The sequence below is a fragment of the Arachis stenosperma genome, chromosome 9 (assembly GCF_014773155.1).
Source record: "Arachis stenosperma cultivar V10309 chromosome 9, arast.V10309.gnm1.PFL2, whole genome shotgun sequence".
Taxonomy (NCBI): Eukaryota; Viridiplantae; Streptophyta; class Magnoliopsida; order Fabales; family Fabaceae; genus Arachis; species Arachis stenosperma.
Genome location: NC_080385.1, coordinates 3,424,670 through 3,448,182, shown reverse-complemented (window position 1 = coordinate 3,448,182; position 23,513 = coordinate 3,424,670). Strand labels below are relative to the sequence as shown.

At 35.0% G+C, this 23,513-nt stretch overlaps 3 protein-coding genes across 3 annotated transcripts; 1 reads left to right on the top strand and 2 right to left on the bottom strand.

Moving 5' to 3' along the window:
- The first annotated feature begins 922 nt into the window (after nt 1-922).
- LOC130948861 (F-box/kelch-repeat protein At3g23880-like) lies at nt 923-2,161 on the top strand. Its single transcript, XM_057877735.1, has one exon. It carries the CDS (start codon nt 923-925, stop codon nt 2,159-2,161), a length of 1,239 nt encoding a protein of 412 aa, XP_057733718.1.
- A 533-nt stretch (nt 2,162-2,694) lies between these two features.
- Nucleotides 2,695-6,810, bottom strand: LOC130947582 (ruvB-like protein 1). The gene is made up of 12 exons (XM_057876286.1): nt 6,645-6,810; nt 6,139-6,327; nt 5,900-6,031; nt 5,504-5,653; nt 5,238-5,393; nt 4,748-4,882; nt 4,400-4,465; nt 4,208-4,314; nt 3,662-3,761; nt 3,481-3,572; nt 3,336-3,405; nt 2,695-3,237 (listed from the first exon to the last, which is right to left on the bottom strand). The coding sequence occupies exons 1-12, from the start codon at nt 6,732-6,734 to the stop codon at nt 3,148-3,150; spliced, it is 1,377 nt and encodes a 458-aa protein (XP_057732269.1). The 5' UTR covers nt 6,735-6,810; the 3' UTR covers nt 2,695-3,147.
- A 2,577-nt stretch (nt 6,811-9,387) lies between these two features.
- Nucleotides 9,388-22,039, bottom strand: LOC130948508 (protein PHOTOPERIOD-INDEPENDENT EARLY FLOWERING 1). Its single transcript, XM_057877256.1, has 20 exons — nt 21,756-22,039; nt 20,413-20,493; nt 20,183-20,290; nt 19,923-20,003; nt 19,747-19,835; nt 19,487-19,623; nt 19,347-19,408; nt 18,321-18,456; nt 17,992-18,063; nt 17,837-17,907; nt 17,599-17,760; nt 17,031-17,066; nt 16,594-16,662; nt 16,362-16,424; nt 13,223-16,277; nt 12,807-12,871; nt 12,660-12,724; nt 11,628-12,372; nt 10,941-11,473; nt 9,388-10,547 (listed from the first exon to the last, which is right to left on the bottom strand). The coding sequence occupies exons 1-20, from the start codon at nt 21,804-21,806 to the stop codon at nt 10,103-10,105; spliced, it is 6,126 nt and encodes a 2,041-aa protein (XP_057733239.1). The 5' UTR covers nt 21,807-22,039; the 3' UTR covers nt 9,388-10,102.
- Between the last annotated feature and the right edge of the window lie 1,474 nt (nt 22,040-23,513).

The following is a 23,513-nucleotide window of genomic DNA, read 5'->3' as shown; positions in this document are numbered from 1 at the left end:
AATTAAAATTCTAAATCTCAATATTTACTTAATTATATTTAGATATCTCATAAAAATTTTTTTTTATCTATTAATTATATTTAGATACAATAATATGAAAGTGTTTTTTTTATTTATTATGTGTAAATTTTTTTTAAAAAAAATTTTTTTAAAAAAAATATAAATTATAATTTTTTAAAAAAGATTTTTTTATTTTTTTAGTATTTTTACTTTTTTTATTAAAGACTTGTTTGGACGTCATTTTTAGAAAAGATTTTTTAATATTTTTTAAAAGATATTTTACAAAAAATAAAAGTGATTTATATTTGGACATCTTATATAAAAAGATCTTTTTATCTATCAAATATATTTGGATAAAATAAGATAAAAATATTTTTTTATTTATTTATTATGTAAAAAATATCTTTTCAAAAAAAAAAAGATCTTTAAAAAAATATAAATTGTAGCTTTCTTATAAGATAATTTTTTGTTTATTTTTAATACTTTTATTTTTATTATTAAAGATTTACTAAACACACTAAAAAATAAAAAAATGTCTTTTTAAAAAAAGATATTTTTTTAAAATTTTTTTTTTATTAATTTAATAACGTCCAAACAAACACTAAAAAAATGGATGCATAATTTGGACTTCAAAATTCATATAGAGCACAAACAACCAATTTTAAATTTTGATTCTCAAATATATAGATTTTTGTTTCAGATATTAAAAAGATAGAAAGATATATTTTTTAATCTCTATTTATTTCACTCTTTTTTTTCAAAACTCAAACGCAGGGGTTGGCGTTATATCGCGGGAAAGGAACTGCTGAATAAAATAGTGCCGAGCAGTTAGTGAGGCAACGTTTTCGCCATCGCCGCCATCGCCATTCTCCACCAACCTCCGCCGAAATTCAAATAGCGTTAATCTCCCCTTCAAGCAGTTATGACGCAGCCTAGGGATTATGAGAAGAGGAACAGGAAGCGTTTGAGAGTCACCAGAAACAGCTTGAAACGGCTGCGGCCTTCAACGGGAACCTCATTGGGGCCGCTTTCAGTTCTTCCGGATGAACTCATCAGAGAAATATTGTTGAGGCTTCCGGCGAGGTCGCTGCTTAGGTTTCAGAGTGTGTGCAGTTCATGGAGAACTTTAATTTCCAGCTCCCAATTCGCCAACGACCATGTTCGTTTAATCGCCACTGATCCAAGTTTTAGCCATCCACGAGTTGTTTATCATGGTTGTTGGTTCTACAGATACAAAAAATTCGGAGATTTCTCGGTACGGTACTTGTTCGAGAATCCTTCCCAACCTACTGAAGTCGTTCGCTTCGCGGGAAAAAGTAGCCACGAAATTATTGGCTCTTGCAACGGATTGTTGTGCTTGCAAGACATTACTGACATGGATAATTTAATCATGCTGTGGAATCCCTGTACTGGATTAACATCCCAACCGCTGGAAATTCGGGGTTCCATAGGAGTTTGCGGCTTCGGATATGATCATGTGAATGACGAGTACAAGTTTGTTGCGGTTGTAGATCATATACATAAACAGGAACCGCTTAGATTTGAAACCAGAATTTATACATTTTGTCCAAACTCTTCGAAGAGAATCATTCAAGATACCGCGTTTAAAAGGATAATTCGTGATGCTAAGGGGGTATTTGTGCCTGGCACCGCCACTCTTAATTGGATTCATTGGCATGGTTTGGTTCTTTCCCTTGACTTGGTGAAGGAGACTTGTAGTGAGTTTTCTCTGCCCCTCAACTTCAAGGCTCCGGAAAATAAATCCTTCATCTTTCCACACTTATGTGTGCTGAAGAACTGCCTTGCATTTTGTTGCAGCCATGAGAAAACTCGTTGGTCTGTGTGGCTGCTGAAGGAATATGGAATGCCTCAATCTTGGACTAAATTAGCCACCATCCACTGCCACCACTCACTGCTTACTGGTGCTGAATTACACCCATTATATATCCGGGGAAATACTCTTCTTATGGCGGTGGCATCAACTTCAAAGATAGTTCTGTATAACTTGGATGATGGCGGTTTAGAATTTCCTCTACTGAAACCTACTCCTTCAGATGTCTCAATGGGATTGTGGTTCTATATTTATCATGAAAGCTTAGTTTCACCATCATATCGTTGCCTTCGAAGTAGCTCGTCCCGAATTTGGTTTATCAAACCCTAGTGTATAATCTCTCTTCTAAATGCTTTGATTCTTGTGATTATTCTTTCTGTTATTTCAAATTCACATGCCCAAATTATATTTGTAGGAATATAATGTACAAAGTGTACCATTGCACTTCCTGTATAATTTATATTTTCTGTTATTTCAAAATGACGTATTGATGCATTTTTTACTCACGTGTTTAAAAAAATAATATGAACTTCTGATATACCAATTTGGTGACATTTGTTATTGATGAGTATTAACACAAGAATTTTCATGGACAAAATTGGAGCTTAAAAGAAATAAAGAAACAAATAAATAGAGAGTTTAAACGAGACTATTAACAAAATTTGTATGCCTTAATTATCTGGATACCGCTTATAATCCTTGTCCTTGTAGTCTTTTGTATGTATTTCTTTGAAATAACACTATTATGTTTTTTGTAATTTAAAATAAGCATCGATAATGTGAATGCCAATTTGACATTTACTTCAATAATAAGTCCCCCACTAATAATGTAAACATAATCAAATATAATTTTAAATGGCATAAATTCTTTGAACAAAAATCATCAATTCATGTGCACAGTAGAGAAGCGCATAGTCAAACAGAAACACACTTGAGAGAGAAAAGGGGTATTTTGATCAATGTTACCACATACTAAAATATTCCATAAATCATGAAGAATTTGTGAAAGGCATAAGGGGAAGACTATTATAAACAACTAAATAAGAAAATGAGGGAAGTTGAGGGAACATGCTGCCGCTTCACATTTCCATTTTCTTCAGAATGTGATGAAAAATAATCACACAGTTTCATCAATTCAGCAGCACATTACTGCTCCAACATTTCAGGTTCTTGAGCTCAGGTGCCTGCTACCATTATATCTCACAACAAGATACACAGAAGTAATCTCTAAACCAAATTATGTTGGCCATGTCGAATGAACCGGTTTCACTAACTCAAACCCAAGCAACAGCCATTCCAACATTTTAAAATTAAAATTATGAGATGTATTTTTCCTGCTGCTCTTGAAGTAGCCTGGCTGATGACTTAGCGTCCAAGTATAGCGAACAAACTTCATCAAGATCCCCCTAGAAAATTCCACGGTGACACATAAAAACCACCAATTAGTCGAAGGGTGTAGAAAACGGACGACTTCGAAGCACTTAATATCTACTTTTATAGTTACCTTGCAAATGCTGTCTCGGCCATTCATTTTTGATACAACGCTGGCAGGTGATAGAAGTTGAACAGCATGCCTAAAAGGCCACAGGTATTAAATAATATACGAAAGAAAAGCACGATTGCCGAAGAGAAAAATGTAGGAAGCGCACCTTAAAGATGTCCGTTGTCCAATTTCCCCGAGGAATGCTAAACTTTCCTCATCAACAACCAGCTCCTCTACTTGAGCACGAATAGCTAGAATCTGAACCAAAGGTAATAAAACCATAGGCTAGAACAATATGTTCAAAGTATAATGGCTTCAAAAATTGAAAAGCAGAAAAAGACGATTACCTGTATCATTTCAGCAGGACCATACGTTTGTGTTCGAATGATTACCAACCTATCCAATAGGTCAACAGGTATGCCATGAGGGCTGGTCATGTCGGTCCCTCTGTATAGAGAACAGATAAGTTAACGTCATATTTCACCATAAGAGTGATAAATGCAGAACCATTATCTAACTGCTAATCAATATGATCACCAAATATGCAAGGAACTATTATGCCTCAATAAATCATGAATTAAAAGACGAGGTAAATTGAGATACTCAAAATCCAAGAACATGAGTGTCCTATAACGTACAAAGAGATCCAAAAACACTAGTTAACATATATCCACAGAAGTTTACATTTCATTTTTCCCCTCCTCAATCACATGTACCAGAGTCATATGGCAACCAATTAAACTCAATATCAAGTAAAGAACTTGGAACACTTGTTCATAAAATAAAGAACTATAGCACTGCCAACTACAGTAACGACACATGAAATCGACTCAGTTTTTGCATTTCGCTCATTTAATTTCAAAAAATCTTCAAAAGCAACATTAGTTTCGTACCTCACATTGCATATCCCTCTGTTTGTAGCAAAAATTACTATTGGAGAGAGCGAGCTCTCTAAAGCACGATTCAAATAGGAAAAGCATTCCATATCTAGCATGTGCACCTGGTCAGAAGCATTAAGAAAAAGATTAACTACAAGCAATAGAAATGAGAGATTAAGAAAGTAATATATCCAACAACTAAGTCACCTCATCAATAAATAGAACTCCAGGGACAAGCTCTGCTACACCTTCATCAATATATCGGTTGACAACCTATCACAAATAGAATAATAACAGTAAACATACAAGTTAACCTCTTGGCATTGAGGCTTTTTGCTTGCATTCATAGGTATTTTAGTTAGTAGTCACCAATTTCCATTTATAGTTGAAAATAATTGAGAAAATTGCTAAGGAAAATATCCCTTTTCATTTTTCATGAAAAATAACTACATTTATAAGATTGAAATTGCAAGAAGAAAAAGCTTACCTTTTAGAACATTCATATAAATAAAAAAGGAAAAAAATATAAGCGCAGATGACATGATTTGACAATACCTTGTTAATTTCTTGTCTCAGCTTGTCAGTGATTTCTGTTTTCCTAGGTTTCATCATCTGGCCCATAAGAGACAGAATATCTTGCCCACCTTGAGGTCGTGCATTGGCAGCATCCAGATCATGTAGCGTTACATCCTTTAGGGGGAAACAAAATTCCAAATCACAAGAAACTATTACCATCAAGCCAGTGTATCAAACACAATCTTACTGGGTCTGAGCATCTAGATGTGTTCCTTTGCAAAACTTATCCAAATAATTTTTTTAGTGTTACAAAAACCAATGAGATCAAAGCATTTATGTCATCTGAATTGAAATCTATAAAAGAATTTGTACCCCAAAAATACAAAGGAATTATGCTTATAATCTATCCTTCCATGGACCATCTTGATAATAATAGTGGGAGTTCAAGTACAATGATAAATCACAAAACTAGCAAATCTTGAGAGGAAGGAGTGCGTAAATATAAAATTCAAGACTTCAAATCCAGTACCTGAACAATCTCTTTTTTCTTGTGAACCTCTCCCTTAGGAAGTGGGACATACTCTTCTGCTTCAAGGTCAAACTCTGTAGCGAAAGCATCACTTCGGCCCACCCTTTTCACAGCTCCACTATTTGCTTCGATGTATATAACATCTCCAACAGCTACCTGTACATTGTGTCACAAATCCCAAATAAACACCTCTAAATTCTGATTGCTTTACACAACCAGTACTGAGACAGATAACAAGAGAAATACCATGGAAATAGAGAACTCACCTTTTCCTTAATCAAGGCATCATATATGGTGGGGTCCAACTTCAGTTGCTTGGTTCCTTTCACAGTTTTCAATCCAATTATTACATGGCTTATACTTTTACCATAACCGCCTGTTACACTCTCAGTTTCTTCAGGGGAGAGCTCGGTTACCTTGTACCAACAACACATCACAAGTTGATATTAACGACAATGATATATGGAAAGAAAAATCGACAACAACCCCTTCATAATTTAAACAAGTCAATCACAAATGAACAATAAACCACACATTGGAGTGGGTAAATATTTAGTGAAAAAATTCATTCTTTTCCTAGACAAAATCTTCTCTCACTAACATTTTGACTGCAAACTATTTTTACTACAACACTAGGAAAATCACAAAAAATATATACTCACCTCTCCTTCATAAACTTCCTTGTTTTCCTTGATACGCAGACCAATAGCCCGTCGAAAATTCTCCATCAGAACCTCTGTCTTCTTTACCTCGGACGAGTATACTTCTGAGCCAACCATAGGGCAAAATGGAACCTGAAGAGTACAACAAATAAATTTTACTAATATATCAACAATAAGAACAACCACTCACAACACAAAATAAAAAATATATTATAAAAATAAATTATAGTAGGGGAAACCTTGGTTCCAAGCTCTTGACTTATCCCAAGTGCCAATGCAGTCTTGCCGGTACCGGGTGGACCGGCAAGGAGGAGTGCCCTGCCAGCCATCTTCTTCTGCCTTATCATGTCAACCACAAGGCCACATGCTTCTCTTGCCTCTGCTTGTCCCACAAAACCAGAAGCAAAAGGCAATGCTCTTCCACTAGCCTAAACAATAATAATCACTTTAAGTCTCTCAATTAATGCATACATAACTTCAATGTCCAAAAATGCTGGGTTTTAAGTTGTCGAGTAGTGCAATATGCTAAAAAAAGGGTTTCAAAATACTAGAACAATCATGCATAAAAATTGAAACCCGTTTTAACGAAAGAGCAAAAAGGTTGAAACTTTGCAGTGAGCTGGAAACAAAGTAACAAAGATTAAAACTTGCTAAGAGGAATAAATAGTCACGTGTGCGAATATATATAAGAGACTAAAAGGCGCAGAAGAAAAAGAAGAGGGTGGAAAAGGTAGAAAATGAGAACCTCAAGGCCTAAGCCTTTGATGTGTGTATGAGTAGCAACGCGTTGCTTCTTGGTAGTTGACTGAACCTCTTCTATTCTCATCTTCTCCATGTTCTCTCTGATTCTCTATTGCAGAAGGAGTGTTGCAGGCGAAAGAAAATGGGAGACGAAAATTGTACTTTGAAGACGCGGCCACAGGCAAACAGAGAGTATGAATTCCAGGAAATCATAAATGGGCTTTGGACCTTGGGCTTGGTCCTTGGGCCACACTAGGCCTGGTCTCTTTATGTGTTCTTTTCATTGTTTAGGTTCTTAATTTGGTTCTGTTCATATTTATTCTCAATCCGATCCACAAAGTTAAAATAAATTAAAAATAATATTTTAAATCAATTTTAAAAAAAAATTTAGTCAGACAATTTAATTACTAAATCACTAAATCTCCAAAATGGTCTCTGATATTGATGTTGTACACTAAAATCGTCTCTGAAATTAAAAAAATTGTAACGTTTTTCATTAATGATGCACTGACGTGGCTTGATGATGTAGATCTTTGATGACACGTGTCACCTCATAGTTTGGCTATGTATAATGGTATGATAACATGTTGATCACACATGGCATGCTGACGTGGATAGTTATACTACATGTCACAATGCTATTTTGCCACATGTTAGATTATGCCACGTGTCACAATGTTATTTGTCCACATATCATCTACTATGTCATCATTATATATGCACAAAATTGGTCCCTTTGCATCAAATGACTCATTTTAGTCTCTAAAATTAAATGTCGTACACCAAATTAGTCCCTTCATCAGTTTGTTCTTTTTTTTTTTATAAATTCAAAAGTTTTAATATCTTTGAATACACCAATTTTAATTTTATCTTTTCACAATTATTTAAATACAAGCACTTTTATAAAATATTTTAAAAATTTTAGTTTTAATTATACAATTTTTTCTACAATATTTTATTAAAAGAATTATATGAGATATTGATATTTGATTTAATAAAGAGTGTAACTTAAGGTAGCGTTTGGTGGAGAGACAGAGACAGAAAGACTGAGACTGAGAGACAGAGACTAAGAGACAGGGATTGAAACAAATCTCAGTATTCTGTTTGGTGAAAAATGAGAGACAGAAATTGAAACAAGAATGAAACTCTAATTTAATTTGTACAAATGGTAAAATTAGAATTAATTAATTGAAATGAAAGTATTTTAGGTATAAAATGTTATTAAAGTTTCAGTCTCCATCTCTAAAAATTTCAGTCCCCTGCGTCCCTACTTTTTGGAGGTACTGAAATACTGAAATTTTAGAGACAGAGACAAAAATTTTAGTACCAGTCTCTGAACTAACAAACACAATACTGAGTCTCAGTCTCTCAGTCTCTGTCTCAGTACCTGGAAACAAACGCTACCTAAGAGTACAATAATATTTTTTAATACAAACTTTTTAATATTTAACACCTTAATAAATATTTTAAGAATATTTAATAAAGCACTTATTAACTAATATAAATTTATTATTCCCATCCTTTTTAAGAATGTTCGATTCTCCATATAATTGACTTCTCACTAAACTATAAGATAGATTTATATTTTCGATTATAATAATTTATTTTATCTATAACTTAGTTAGGCAGTCTTTTCATATATTACACTATTAGTCTATTAATTAATATAAGTACTTATTGTAACCATGGGTTGAACAATATTAAAACAGATACAAATAAACACAAGAGGCAATAATAAAATTTTGGATTTAGCTAACATGTGCTCTAATGATACAAGTTAAAATTATTAATTAAAAAATTTTTTATAAAAAATTGTATAATAAAAAATATAATTAAAATTAGTGTATCAAAAAATATTGAGAATTTTAAATTTACAAAAAAAAACTGAGAACAAACTGATAAAGGAACTAATTCATGGACTAAAATGAGTTATTTGATGCAAAATAAGGGACCAATTTAGTGCATATATAATGAATTAATGATACATAGTGTCGCATGTGAACAAATAACATTGTGACCACGTGGCATAATCTGACACGTGGCATAACCATCAACGTAACCGTGCCACATGTCGCTAACCAACACGTCATCATACCGTTATACGTGGCAAAACTATAAGGTGACACATGTCCCTAAAGGTCCACATCAGCACGTTGTTAACGAAAAACGGGTCCAAAATTAATATGGTGCAATATTTCCAATCTTAGGAACGTAATTGGTGCAATTGAAATCCCCAAAATTAATATGGTGCAATATTTCCAAAATATTTCCAATCTTAGGAACATAATTGGTGTAATTGAAATCCCCAAAATTAATATGGTGCAATATTTCCAATCTTAGGAACATAATTGGTACAATTGAAATCTCAGGATTACAGTGCATGACATCAGGACCAGTTTGAAAATTTAGTTACTAAATCAATTTTTAATCTTTTATTTCATTAGATATGTTAATCTTTACATCAAATTTAATAAAAATTTAGACAAAAATTAGAATTTGTCATTATTTAATAAAAAACATAACTATCTTTAAAAAATTTTAAATTTCTAAAATCGATCCTTATATATAGACAAGTAATTTGATGTTAAAACTAATTTGTTTCAGAAAATAAAAGTTTGAAAACTGATTTAGTAATTAAAATTTGTTATGAACTTGACTAAATTTCTTAGAAATTAATTTGGAATATTACTCAAAATAAAATAGAAGCTTGTGATGCTCATATCTTTAAAAAAAATTATTATCTTCTTTCTGAAACAGTAATGCTCTTTTTAGTGATCATAGTTTCCGAATTCAATACAAAAAAGGATCTATGTTAAATTATTTACAGGTTCCAAGCATAGTAAATGCCAAAATGGAGTAAACCATTTTCCCATCATTAAAAATGTTGTTAAGTATCATAAATCAACAGCAACTGAAAGGCACTTCTCTTTTTTTCCCTCCTCACCATGTACAACACAATGTTGGCAAATGAAAGAACTGCAGCAAGGGCATGCCATCTAAAATCACATCTACCTGGGTATGTATGTATGCACACCAAACCAGGCACTTCATTTCAGTCCAACTTTCATGTATGCCAATCAGTACCTACCTACGTTTGTTCCTAGGGGAAAATGGTGCAGCCAGATTTGAATTGAAGCCTCAAACCAACAAAGAATTTCTCGGTAAAAAATTAAATTATCGACAGCGCTCTTCAAATCCAGAAACATGCCGCAGGCTTGCTTGAATCCTCATTCAACAGCGTGTAAGCTGCAAACCTGCCAGTTCACTTCGACCTTTTTTCTATATCATATTATTTATATACCCAAAAATGGCAGGCCTATTAGATCATGTAAGAACATTCTGTTCCGATTATGTATCCCACCGGAATTTGTGGACTGTCCAAAAACAACCTGCCAGCCTTATGCCAGTCCTTCAATGGCAAGGAGGGGTCATACAGAATTGCTTTCCAGGCGTGGTTTGACCCTAACCAATGTCGTTAAATTCTGGGAATGATGTGCAATCATCAAGATCTGAGATTAAACCAGCTACATAAACATGCGGGACTGCTCCAAAACTCTCCGTTTCATCAAATGAATTTTCCACGTCGAGGCCAAAGGGCAGACTGCTACTAGGCAAATCATCAACTACAATGTCATCCATATTGGATGCTGCATTGAGATCAAATCTCAGATCTTTAAGTGGTGGCATTGAGAGGAATGAAGGATCAGTCTGTTGGTGATTTGTCTCGCTAGGATCAGTGAAGGCTCTTTTAGACTTTGACTTAGAAGGCTTAGCAGTGTCAGTGTTGGAAAACTTCTGCTTTCCCAATGATTGTATCCTGGACCCAGGTTTGGACCTTGTATCATTTGTTGGAAATGCTGATGAAGCCCATGCTGAACTGTCTTCCTTACATGCTCTTGCTGCCTCCCTGAAGCAGAAAAAAGAGAAGATATATAAACAGTTATGCAGCAGTAACAGAAAAAAAACTTGGAAAAAGAAGTCTTGTCATTTTGTGACAGCTTGACAAAGACAGGACAAATCACTAACATTGTTTGCAACTACTAGTATTGAGGACAACCATGAACAATAAACAACAACGAAGGAGACTTATTTGATGTATAAGAAAATTATGATTGAAGAAGGCCATATATTCTATGATTGATTTCTATGCATTGAATAGAATTTTGAGATAAATGCCAAATCATAATGAGTAACTATCCTTATGCACCAAAAATGAGAGGTAAGAAACACAACACTACACATTGCAGTGTAAAGTCAAACCATATACCAAAAACAAACAAACTCCTTTGTCTTGAGTTACCTGAAACGATTCTCAGCAATAGAAGTAGAGACTCTAAAGTGACCATCTTCTCCTGTTTGCTTATTTACAGATGGCAACAGTTCTGTATCTTGTATTGATAAATTTATAACAGATGGAAATGAAGGCAAGGCATCACTCTCCTCTTTCCGGAACTCCAGTGTTATATCCATCTGATCTGTACTCACTTGCATGGTTTTGTCTTCACTGCAGTTAGAGAGTAAGGTTTGGTCACTCTCTTGCCTACCTCTGGTGTCATCAAGTGCAGAAGCTACTAACTTCTTGCACTGGGCTGAATTACTGAATGTCATCCTTTCAGAGGATTTTTTCAAGGAATTCTGTGAATGCTGGCCAACAGAACCAAAGAAACTCTTATCAAAACATAGACCATTAGAGGTAGCTGATGGATTTTGCCTTCGGTCAACATGTGATGAAAGCTTCCAGACACAAGAAAGCAGTGCATAAAAATGCTTCTGCAGTAGTAATTCCCTATTGGGTTGCACAGAAGCAACATCTAACAACATGCGAATGTTCTCCTGCCAAAGTATATCTTAAGTGAGAAAAAAGTTTTACTTTGCAATATACTCCAAGTAAAGATGAGAATACATAGATGAGGTCCACAAACTGACAAGAAAATATTATAAGAAAATGTGGAGATAAAAATAGGCATGTAAAAGTTATCAGTCCAACCTCTGTAACTTTAAGAAGGGCTTTTCCAGAACCAGTATTGTTTGTCTTCTCATTATTTGTGGCATCCACCGAGTATAAGACATATTTCTGGAATAGTTCTCTAAACCTCTCACAGCAATGGACAGGATGACGATATCTTCCCCGATACGCCCCACCAGCAGTCATGCCATAAAGCGTTTCGCTAACCAAACTCCAGTTAGAACCATATTCATGAACGACTGCACATAATACTGCATCTTCCTGAGGTAACCAAGTATCTGCTGGTGGGATACAATCTTTGGACCAAAGATTTCCCTTTTTCACTTTTTCTGGTTTTATCATCAAGATCCATTTCACTGGCATTGGAGTGATGGATATTTTCCCTCCCATCTTATTTCTGCTTGACGTTTTCTGTTCATTCTCAACCAGAGTCTCTGCATTTTCATCATGCATAACTAATAAGTTGGAATCTAAATCTGAAGCAAAAACATCAGGAAGATCCCTCTTGGATTTTTTTGACTTCTTTGATCTCTTTTCTTCCTCACCATCACTTGTAAATTTAGGTTTCTTCCGTTTTTTCTGCATAGCTGAATTTGGGGATACAAGAGCAAGACTACTGACAACATCATCATCTATAGTCATTGGCTCTGCCTGTGGCTCTTCTTTTACAGGTCTCGTGCCAGAGTTTAGAGATCCTTTCTTCAGAGATTTAAACTTTGCTTTCTTGGGTTTCTTTTTCGATTTGGGCTTTGAATCACCAGGAGTCCTGATGAAAAATGAAAAGTAAGAGCAATCAGATGTACGTTCATATTTATGGCATTACCTTATTTTTCATGCACACCTCAACTTATATTTTGAAGTTTCACAATTGAAGATAGAAAAAAATATCAAAATTAAGATAACTTTTCAAACCAGGACAAAACCCACAGCATTCACAGGGAACATAGTTCATAGAATAATGCAATATTTACTAGATGTAGAAACTAGCACAGATCTTTCTTTGAATACCAGTAACGTGGATACAAAATAAACAAAAGCCTAGTGCTGCCTTACTTTTTAGAATTTTCTTCCTCAGCTTCCGCTTTCTGTTTAGCTTCATATTCTAGTTCCTCCATCAACTACAAGAACACAAAATCAAACATGTTTATCGATATGCAAAAAGATGACAAGAAAAAGAAATCCAAAATTCATCCAACCCACCTGATGTTGAGCCAAGGTCTCTACTTGCTGTCGATATGCCTCAGTTGCAAAATCAGCATCCCATTCTAATATAACAGGGAATGTTCAGTCTAGAAACTAAATATCTTCTTAAGTTTCAATATTTGTTATAAGCAATTGATCAATTAATCATCAACCATATTCAACTTCAAATTCAACAAAAATTAATTTTACAAATTAGTAAGAGTTCAGGTATGATGCTCATACAAAGGAACATGATCTACATGTCATTTATAATATATGTCAACTAAACTCTGCAAGAAATACGTTATTTGGATAAAGTCATGAGTTAAACATATTTTCATGGGGTCTAATTGATGACATTCATTATATTCTAAGGATAATAAACAATGACAATATCAAATTTCAGGAAGCAAAGGGAATAATGGGGCACATACTTTCATATACAAGAGGTTCCTCATCTTCATCAATTTCAGCTTCCATCTCCTCCTTGTACCTTTCAATGCGATCCAACTCCCATTCCGTGTCCTCAATCCTGACTTCAGATTCCAAGGCTGTTTTATCTATAACTGGATCCCAAAGCTCCAGAAAACGAATGGCATAACGATCAATAGGACGCAACTTATTCTCAAAGGCAGAGATAGCTTGCCCAGCTGCAGCCATCTGTTTTACATCGGCCAACATGTCAACGTCGTCTTCTTTTAAAGAAACAGTGGCCATTACATCTTCCTTGGGATCTCCATTTGACATTACTGCATTCTGTTTACTTAAGTTGGAAACAGATTCACCAAACTCGGTAGGCTCATCATCCTTCATATCATCTTCATTTCCATACTCATCCTCTTCAAGTCTCCCAATGGCTTCTTCTGTAAACTCCTGGTTGTCAACAGCATCTTCCTCCTCAACTTTCTTTAATGCATTATAATCTGCTTCATCTTCCACACATTTTAATGCAGCCTCTAGGTCTGCATTAGTTACAGACACTTCCCCATTGTTCTGGGATTTCTCCAGCATATTTTTAATCTGAAGTGTTCTATGGCCTGAAAATAGTTCCATAGGATCAAGCTTCTTGAAGAACTCAGTGTTATAACCCCCACTTTGAATTACAAGATCGTCAAGAGCACGCTTCTGATTTGCTTTCTTTAAGATATTTTCCTCAATGGTGCTTTCACTAATCAATCTGTAGATATGAACTTCACGTGTCTGACCAATTCTGTGGCAACGATCCTGAGCCTGTTGATCCATAGCTGGATTCCAGTCACTATCGTAAAAAATAACAGTGTCAGCTCCAACTAGGTTGATACCAACACCCCCACTACGGGTTGACAAGATAAAAAGAAAATATTTGGGGTTAGTGTTAAAGCGCTGCATTAAGGTCTGCCTCTCTTCTGGTTGAGTTGATCCATCTAATCTCATGTAAGTGTAACCATACAAATTAATGAATGCTTCCAGCACATCAAGCATCTTTGTCATCTGGGTGAATATCAGAGCTCGATGACCTTCTGATTTTAATTTCCTCAACAATATTGCGAGTTCTTGCAATTTCCCGCAGTCAAATTGTATAAGACGCCTATCTGGGAAATACACTTGCCTACGAACAACTGCAGGCCTGATTGGTGACAGTAATGGTGACAGAACTTCAGAGCATTTCTGCTTGTAAGATGGATGCAGAAACACAGTTGCCCCACTTCTGCTGCACCAGCAAACTGGAGAGGGTGCTCGTGCTGCTGGAATGGCAAACATGAAACTTTCAACCACATCGGTCATCCTCTGAAATCGTTCAACTGGTGATAGAACAATGTCGGCCAGCTTCGATGAGTACAAATATGAAACAGGGTTTGCCTTAACTTGATGAATATCATATACAGGATGCTTTAGAGTAACAAGATTCCTTAGGCTTGTGGAGTAGATGGGTTTTCTTTTACACCTCAAGGAGTTCCACCATGCAATAGCTGCTGCACGTTCCTTCGCCTCTTTCAACCTCTCTTCCCAAATTGCTTTGCGGATCTCTTCAAAAATGTTTGTTCCTTGTAGCTTTTTTCGACATTTTGACCAAGGCTTAATTACCTCCAGGTCACCCTTATCATTGCGTTCCATGATTAAACTAGAAGGGGTCTCAATGGCTTGCACTTCATCACTCTCCCAAGAAGTCATGCTATATTCAAGATGAGTAAATAGGAGGCCTAAGCCTTTTAGGTCTACTATTGAAAAGGGATTAGGAGAAAGCATGGAGCAAATAGAAGAACTTAACTGAACATCAATACCCGACATGTCAAAGGAACTGACAATAGGACGACCCTCAAATAGGTCAGGATGATTGCAAACCTTACGAAGTTGCATTATAATACTAATCATCCCAAAAAAGTTGGCACTTGCAAGAGTAGCTTGGGTCTCTGAGCTAGCAATGAAGTCTTCATATAAATTACGCTGCCGCTTTGACAGTCTACAATATATGACATGCTCATGTTTCGATGGAAGTTGCTTTTCCACATCTCGCTTCAACCTGCGGAGTAAGAATGGACGAAGAACATTATGCAGGCGATCAACAACCTCCTTGTTAACTTTCTCCTCTCCCTCTACCATCCCAGATATAGGATTGCAAAACCAATCCTTAAACTCTTGATGAGATTGGAAGACATGTGGCATCAAAAAATGCATGAGAGACCACAGCTCCATGAGATCATTCTGCAGTGGTGTGCCAGTCAAGAGAATACGCCGTTTTGAGTTGAAATTCAAGAGTGTCTGCCATCTCTGTGACTTCCAGTTTTTAATGAGATGAGCTTCATCTAAGATCAAGTATTTCCACTTTTTGCGCTTAAAAACTTTGGAATCCTGAATGACTAATCTATAGGTTGTTATGCACACATGAAATGAGTTTGGTTTCAACCATCCTTGTCTTTTATGTTTCCGCTCCTTTGCACTCCCAAAGTAAGTTAAAATTTTGAAAGCAGGACACCATTTCAGAAATTCAGTCTCCCAGTTAAGCATCACACTAGTTGGCACCACAATTAGATGTGGACCCCATATTCCCTTTTCACAAGCAAGATGAGCAAGCAAAGCTATAGTCATAATTGTTTTGCCAAGCCCCATTTCATCGGCCAAAATTCCATTCAGTCTCTTTTCATACATTGTGACAAGCCAATCTAATCCAATGTGTTGGTACTCACGAAGAGAGTACTTCAGTAGAAAAGGGAACTTTGTACGCACTTTAGTTGTAGAGAAGGTGATTCCAGTTGGTTGAGCTGATCTTGCTGCAGCAGCTGCGTCAGATATATTATACTCGCCTTCTCCTTTTCCTGAAGTTTCATGAGGTACTTCCCATTCTTTTTCCTGAGGTTCAACAGCAGGAAGGTTCTCAGACTTGATATCTTCTTCCATAGGGACAGCAACATCCTTCTGTCCAGAATCTTCATTGCTTGAAGAGTCCTCATGGTGCTCAGATAAAGGAGAAGCATAATCAGATTCATCCCCATGTCCATCATCACTCAGGTCCTAATAAACAGAGAAGAATAGAAATCAATGTTTTTGCACGAATGGGTTAAATCATAAGTAAAAACAAATGATATTACTGCCTACCTTTTTATACCTTGCAAGTAGTTCCTCAACAGGCATGTCACTCTCCTTTTGCAATAATGCAATCTACAACCAATTGCTTCGTCATAAGGACTAGCATAATAAAGACATTTAAAATGAAAAATATGTATAAGGCCCCATAATCTAAACATGCATCTACAAAGCAAATAAACATAGAATGCAAATTTCTGTTAAGCAATAATCTGGGAAGAAAGATAAGCAGACTAGCTCAAACCTCATCATTGGGATCAATGATATCTACTTTTTCCAATTTTTCCTCCTCGGATAAGGTTGTTTCATCATCCTGATCAGTGAAATCAAGCAAAGGCTCAAAAATCATGAATCAACCAACCAAGAAACGAAAAAGAGCAAATACAAGTACACAATAGTCAACAATGCCTAAAACTAGAAACCACCATACCCAACAAAATAGTTGACTTCAAACTGTCAAAACAAGGAGTACATATTGATACAGAACAATACACAGACATAACTTCAAAATTTTGTTTGAAATGGGCTCAGTATATATTAACATATAAAACTGTTTTGAAAAATGATAGCAATATATCTTGATATTTTTACCTGCCTCATTGAGGATCAAAACAAATAGAAACAAATAAGTGGAAATGATACTTTATGGTTATTATATTTGTGTCATCAAATTTGATTTACCTTGTCCTCTGTTGTTTGCAAGAAGTCACCATCATCCTGCCAATATTTCAGGTAAATCAGGAAGGAACATTGTAAGCTATGAAGTTAACAGCTGAATGTCAATAAATCACAGGAATAGGTGTGAAAAATGGGGAGGCATGGAGCACATACCAATGATGAATCCAAAGGATTTCATTGATTGCATCCAACATAATACAGGCACATTTGATCAAGGATGATAACAGTAAATTGAAGGCAAAACCACATTGGTCACATTGGTCGAGACAACAAAGCATCACAGATATAAGTAAAGAAGGCCAGATATCTTAATAAAGGAAGTCAAGTTTAAAATTACTAAATGATATTCGTAGATCACCGCCACAAGAAATACATTCAATTCAGAAATGGAGGAAATAAAACTTCCAGCACAAGAATTAAAGGTACACGTAAGCAATTTACTTTCATTACCAAAATCATGGAAGATAAAATATAAGTGATACACACAGAAGACCTTTATTGAAAGAAAATTAAATTTAATAGTGAGAATATAAAGAATACATATGGAGAATAAATCTAAATGCAATCTCACCTCTTCATCAGTAAAGCCATGGGTAGTATCTTCATTAGCCATCTCACTAGAAACCTCCTTAATATTTTCAGATTGATGATCGTCATATTCAGATTGATTGTTTATTGGAGTAGCAACATCACCATTGTTTACTGGAGTAGCTACGTCACCAACACTTTCTCCCTGTTAATAGAAAAGGAGAATTACGGTAAGTCCATAACTCACTTTGCTGCTGAAAGTGTTAAAACCAAACACATACCCAGTGTCGACCAGGGTCCATGCTAGAGTCGCCTGTACCAGTTTCATTGGCGCATAAAGCATCTCCATTTTCTGCAACATATTAATCATCTTCTGTGTCAGAAACAACAATATCCTGAACAAATTAGCAGTCACAAACACAATGCCAGTGCTTACCATCACTACTTCTAGCTATTTTATCACCATCTTCACTATGCTCTGGACTACTTTCTTGACTTGCAGATTCATCTAATAGATCATGAAAGGAAAGGTGTCATAAATGCTTCAATAGTAATTAAGCAACCTAAGTAGGTAACTTAAGCAGAGTTCACTACCACATGATTTTCATTCAGAAAAGGTATATAATGACCATGCAAACCAGCACCTTCTACAACCCTTTCTTTTTATGATCTATGTTGGTCTCCCATATTAACAGATAGCATTTGAGAAGACTAACTGAACTTTCTTGAATAAAAAAACCATGATATAAATAAACAAAAACTTACCATTCCTGCCACCATAACGCTTGAGTAACTCCTCAATTGGAAGATCAATTTCATCATTCAAAGCTGCCAATTCCTCTTGTCTTTCTTCTTTGGTTATATGGGCCTCATCCTCCTCAAGGGTTTGCTCATCATCCTCCTAGAAACAGTACTTCCATTAGCATCAATATTAGTTTGGACCAATCTCATGCATTGAAACACAAGAAATAATTGGATAAAAGACACAGTAATCTTCAATTTCCACAAGAAACACATCATCAAGAAAACTCACGGATAAAAAGAACTGTACAGGACTATAATACATGGGAGAAACGCACTACATAGAAATTCTAAACATGAAGAAGGATTAAAAGTTATCCAGATAAAGATACAAACTGCAACAGTAGCACAAAACAGGGGAGACAAATAATCTTTAGATCACTTCTCTAAAAACAGGAACCTTTTCAATGAGATGAAGAGAAGAAATTAGATATAAACAGAGAGATTCTCTTTACTATTAGAAGGAAATAAGAAAAATGTGACCTAAGACCTTAAACCCTAATATCTTGGCTATTCACTGATTGTTCAACAAAGAAAATGAAATGACACCCCCCTGTACTGGAGTATCACTATCAGAATTATCCTGATGTTATAGTTTTTTATTTATACACAACTTCCAATGGCAAACAAACAATATGCAGATCAGAGTGTAGATAGAACCAATAATGCATCCTAATATCCTACAAGGTATTCCATAACAAAACAATGCAACAAAACAGGTGGAAGCTAATAATCTTTGAGTAGGTTCTCCAACAGCAATCACATTTCAAACTATATAATCTGGGTGTGTTTGGTCGTGATAAACAAGTGAACAGTTCAAAATAAACATATAAAATCTAATAATCTTTATCTGGGTCAGGATGCAAAATCTCATAAGAATCATAAAACAAAAGAAACCAAAACAAAAGGAAAAAACAAATACAGAATCTGAGTGCTTGGTGGTTATGGTGAACAGATCAAGAGAATAGCAGTTGAAAAAAATAGACATACCGATTCATCATCAGATTGTACATCATATTCTTCATCATCATCAGGTGCATCCAACTGATGCTCTAATACAAATGAATCAAGTTAAGTTAGTAAAATAAGTGACAACCACTTACACCTTAACATACATGTCTTTTACCCACCAACATCAGCTTCCTCGGGTTCATTAATAATGTCTGTATCTATATCCTTGTATTGACTACTCATTTGATGCTCAGCAGAACTTTTCTCAACCGGTTTATAAGGATCCACAAGATTCTTTGCCAGCATTGACGAGTACCTGAAAATGAAACATATTAAAAGGAAAGACCAATGGTGTTAAGCCAACTTCCAATTGCTACAAAAAAAAAAAAAAAGTATTTTTTAAATAAAAACAAAATGATAAACGTAGTAAAGAATCCACCTCTCAGTTTGCCCTAAAAGAAACTCAAGCTGTTTGTCAAGTGCCTTTTTCTTCTTCTCGTCAAGCTCCATTTGATGCTTATAAAGAACCTAGAACAACAATAGATGGAAAGGACATCAAAATTATGAAAACTTATGCAAGTGATTCAGCAAATTTAATTTTAAAAAATGCATTACCAGCTTTTCTATTTTTGTCCAGAACTTCTTAACATCCTTAGAAATATTCAGCGCAACTTTTCGTAAGCGTTGCTCTTCTTCCTGTAAAATATTCCACCCTCATGACGCAGCAATATCAAAACATAAAAGAAAGTAAGAAAGAAAAACACATACAAACACTGATGCTTTCTATAACTGTAACTCTAAATAATACAATCACATCATTGGTAACCGCAGTATGTTATTAATTCCTTAAATTTACAAAAAGAAGAGACCAGAACCTTCATCTTCTTTTCACCTCTGGTAGCCTGATCTAACATGCCTTTGCTGGCTCTCAAAGCAACTTTCTTGGCCTGAGCTAGTTTCCATTTCCTTTCTGATTCAAAGTCCTACAAAACCGAAGTACAATAAGTAAAACCATCAGAACTGAAACAGTGAAACATTACTCCATTTAAAAATAAAGAATTACAAAAAGAAGATAGAAGATTTTGAAGGTAAAAACAATAGATACCTTTGACAACCACACCATCTCTTCTAATACATGGTCCCAATGAGTTTTCGGTCGTCGAGGCTCCTTTGGAGCTTCAAGTGACTGATACAGCAGAAGATGAGAAAAGAAAAATAGGAAAAATGATTAGATCAAACTATGTTTGAAACTGTTCTCGTCAAGCTGTAAGATGATTTCTTCTTCATCTTTTATACTGTTCTACAATGATTTATTTTCTTTCTTTCTCAAAACTCTTACATACTCTATTTCCTTTTTTTATGGCAGAAGAATTTTATTTACATGAAGAGATACAATTACAAAAAGAAAGAAGGATAGGAAATCCTTGCAAACTAAAAAGACAAAACAAGCAACATCAATAACTAAAACGTTGCCTTCACTACAGTGGAGTTCATTACAAGGTTCAGCGGATGTCCTAGTGCCTTGATGTGAATCATGTTCACAAATGCAGAACAAAAAGACACATAAAACAAATGTAAAAGATCAACCTAACAAAAGTTTCCGCTCAATCTCTCAACATATATAAAGAAACCCGTTAAAGAAGGCCATGAGCTTGGCCCCAAAGCTGACACAAGCTGCCAAATCTCATACCAAATCATGTAATGTGTCAAAGGATTGCCTTTAGGCTCCGTTTTCTGGTGTCCCGCAAAATAAAATACAGAGACATCGAAACAGTAAAGATGGAAAAATCTATCTCCACTCTCCCATATTTTGGTTAAATATAAATACAGAGAAATATGTCCTGTCTCAAGCTATAAACAGGTTAATGTCTCCCTATATCTATAATTTCTGTCCCACGAAAAATCTCCAAATGCGCTCTGGAGTTTCTGCAAATCGAAGTTCTGAAGAGCCAAAGTGACTTCACTTTTTACACTTCAAGTCATTCTCTTCCCTGAGTTCCCTCCCTCTTCCGAATCCAAAATCTCAAACATCCCCTTAAGAGAGTTTAGCGCAAACCAAACACACCACAACAGCAGCATGGATTGCATGTTGCAATACAAGTTTATCTTATATACTCAGTTATCTAAGAACCAAAGGAAACATACCCCACCAAAACATGGCTGATGCAACAAATTCATTAGAAATACTCTAATACCAACATCTAAATTATGAGCAAGCACCACACATCCACAAGGGTTTTAATTGCGCTTGCAGCTGCGTCTGCAGCTTAACGGCATTGCAGCCACAACCATAACAGAAGCTATGCCATTCTGGGTTGTTCATCAGAATTTTTTTTTGGACAAAAATAAAATAAATAAAAAATATTTTCTTCTTCCCATACTCATGCAAAAAAAAAAAGCTGCAGTGAATAATATCTAGCATACAATCACACACACTCTCTCACTGACCTGTGCGGTTGGTTTACGGAAGTTGAGAACAGAGGACTTATGTTTCTTCATCTTTTTCTTCTTCTTCTTCAGTTCCTCGAAGACAGAAACAGAAAAAGCAAGCTCCTCCTTTTGCAATTTTCACTTAGATTCGTGGGATGAAGAAGAAGGAGAAGAAAACGTTGGTTGCATCAGAGCATTGCATTTGTCGCTGTTGGTTAATTTGGGGGTATGGTGGTGAAAAATTTTCTCTTTTTTTCTTTTCTTGTTCGGAGTGACAGAATGATCTCGAAGGAGAAAACGGGTAATTCACGTAGAAGACTGAGAGATGTCATATGTGCGGGTTTTGGAGCTGTTTTTTGTTTATTTTATTTTGGGCTTTTAATGGGCCCTTATGTTTTTTGTTTAATAAACAATACTAATTTCTACGTTTTGGATTTGCTACAGAAGTTATTGGAAAGTGTTGGAAACTTATTTTGTGAATTGTTATTTAGATTCATTCCCAACAGATTTTATCTCAGAATCTCATGTTAATTTTATGGGTTTAGCTAAAGTTTTAAATGTTTTTATTTAATTAATATAAAATAAATACATTAAAAGAATTTAAATTTTTTATATTTTTAATGAAAACTTTTTTATTTTGATAGATAAACCCTAATTTTATTTATTAAGTGCTATTTATTTCCACACAAAGGGTGCAAGTGCTGATTTTATATGACATGATTTTGGAGAGCTTTTAGGTTTGTAGCTGAAAATTGAGACAAAGTCAGAGATAAACTATCTGATACAACAATAAAAAGTGACATCACTGTATTGTGTACAATGATAATATATCCACTACTCATTATTCTTTCTTTTTTTTTTAAGTATTTTCTTTCTTTTTTTTCTATCACCCAAAATGTTAATCAAATTTCAAGTTGACACTACCTTGAATTTTAACCCACAATATCTGATCTCTCCCTAGCATTAGTCTAAAAGATCTATATTCATAAGGTTAGTGCAATACCACTTGTTAAATCAAATCCATATCATTAGGTCAAAAGCTAGTTCTAAACGGAGTTACCAAGTTTCATTGTGGTGTCTTAAAATCATAGTATCTAACATAATGAATTACAATGATTAAACCTATTGAATTATAAAGTTGATGATGCTTAAATTTAAAGCAACACAATGGAGGACTTGAAAATATGAGATTAATTTGGTGGAAGTTAATATAAGCTCTGATACAACATGTTCCTTTTACTTTTGAGGTTTACTAGTGTTAATCTTGTGAGAAGTAAAAGTACTAAACAATCAAAATTACACTGGTTTTATGAAATTTCTAGGGAGAAACTCAGAGAGACTATCGTCAGCAATATTATTATTTATTTATGAGCATTTGCCTATGATTTTGTCTGCTTTTCTTAGTTTGCACAATATCCCTGCTGCTAGGGTAGGTCAAGTAGTTAAGTGCCCAACTTCTTATGAAGTGTCAAATGTAAAAACTTACATGAATAGATAAACAACCATAACTAAATGGAAAAGCACATGGTAGAAGAAACTAGTCACAATCAATATGTGATGGTGGACAGATAGTATAGACCATGCATATACCATGAATTTTCTGGTGTACATGCAAAATTGCAATCTTTAACTTCGCTACTAATTTAAATTTAGATGTACAGTGGCCCAAATAACATAATGAACACCTAAAGGACAGTTATGATCCTTAGCAAGGATAAAATATTATTTTGGTCATAAGATTTAGACTGAATTTTAATTTGGTCTCTAATTTTTAAC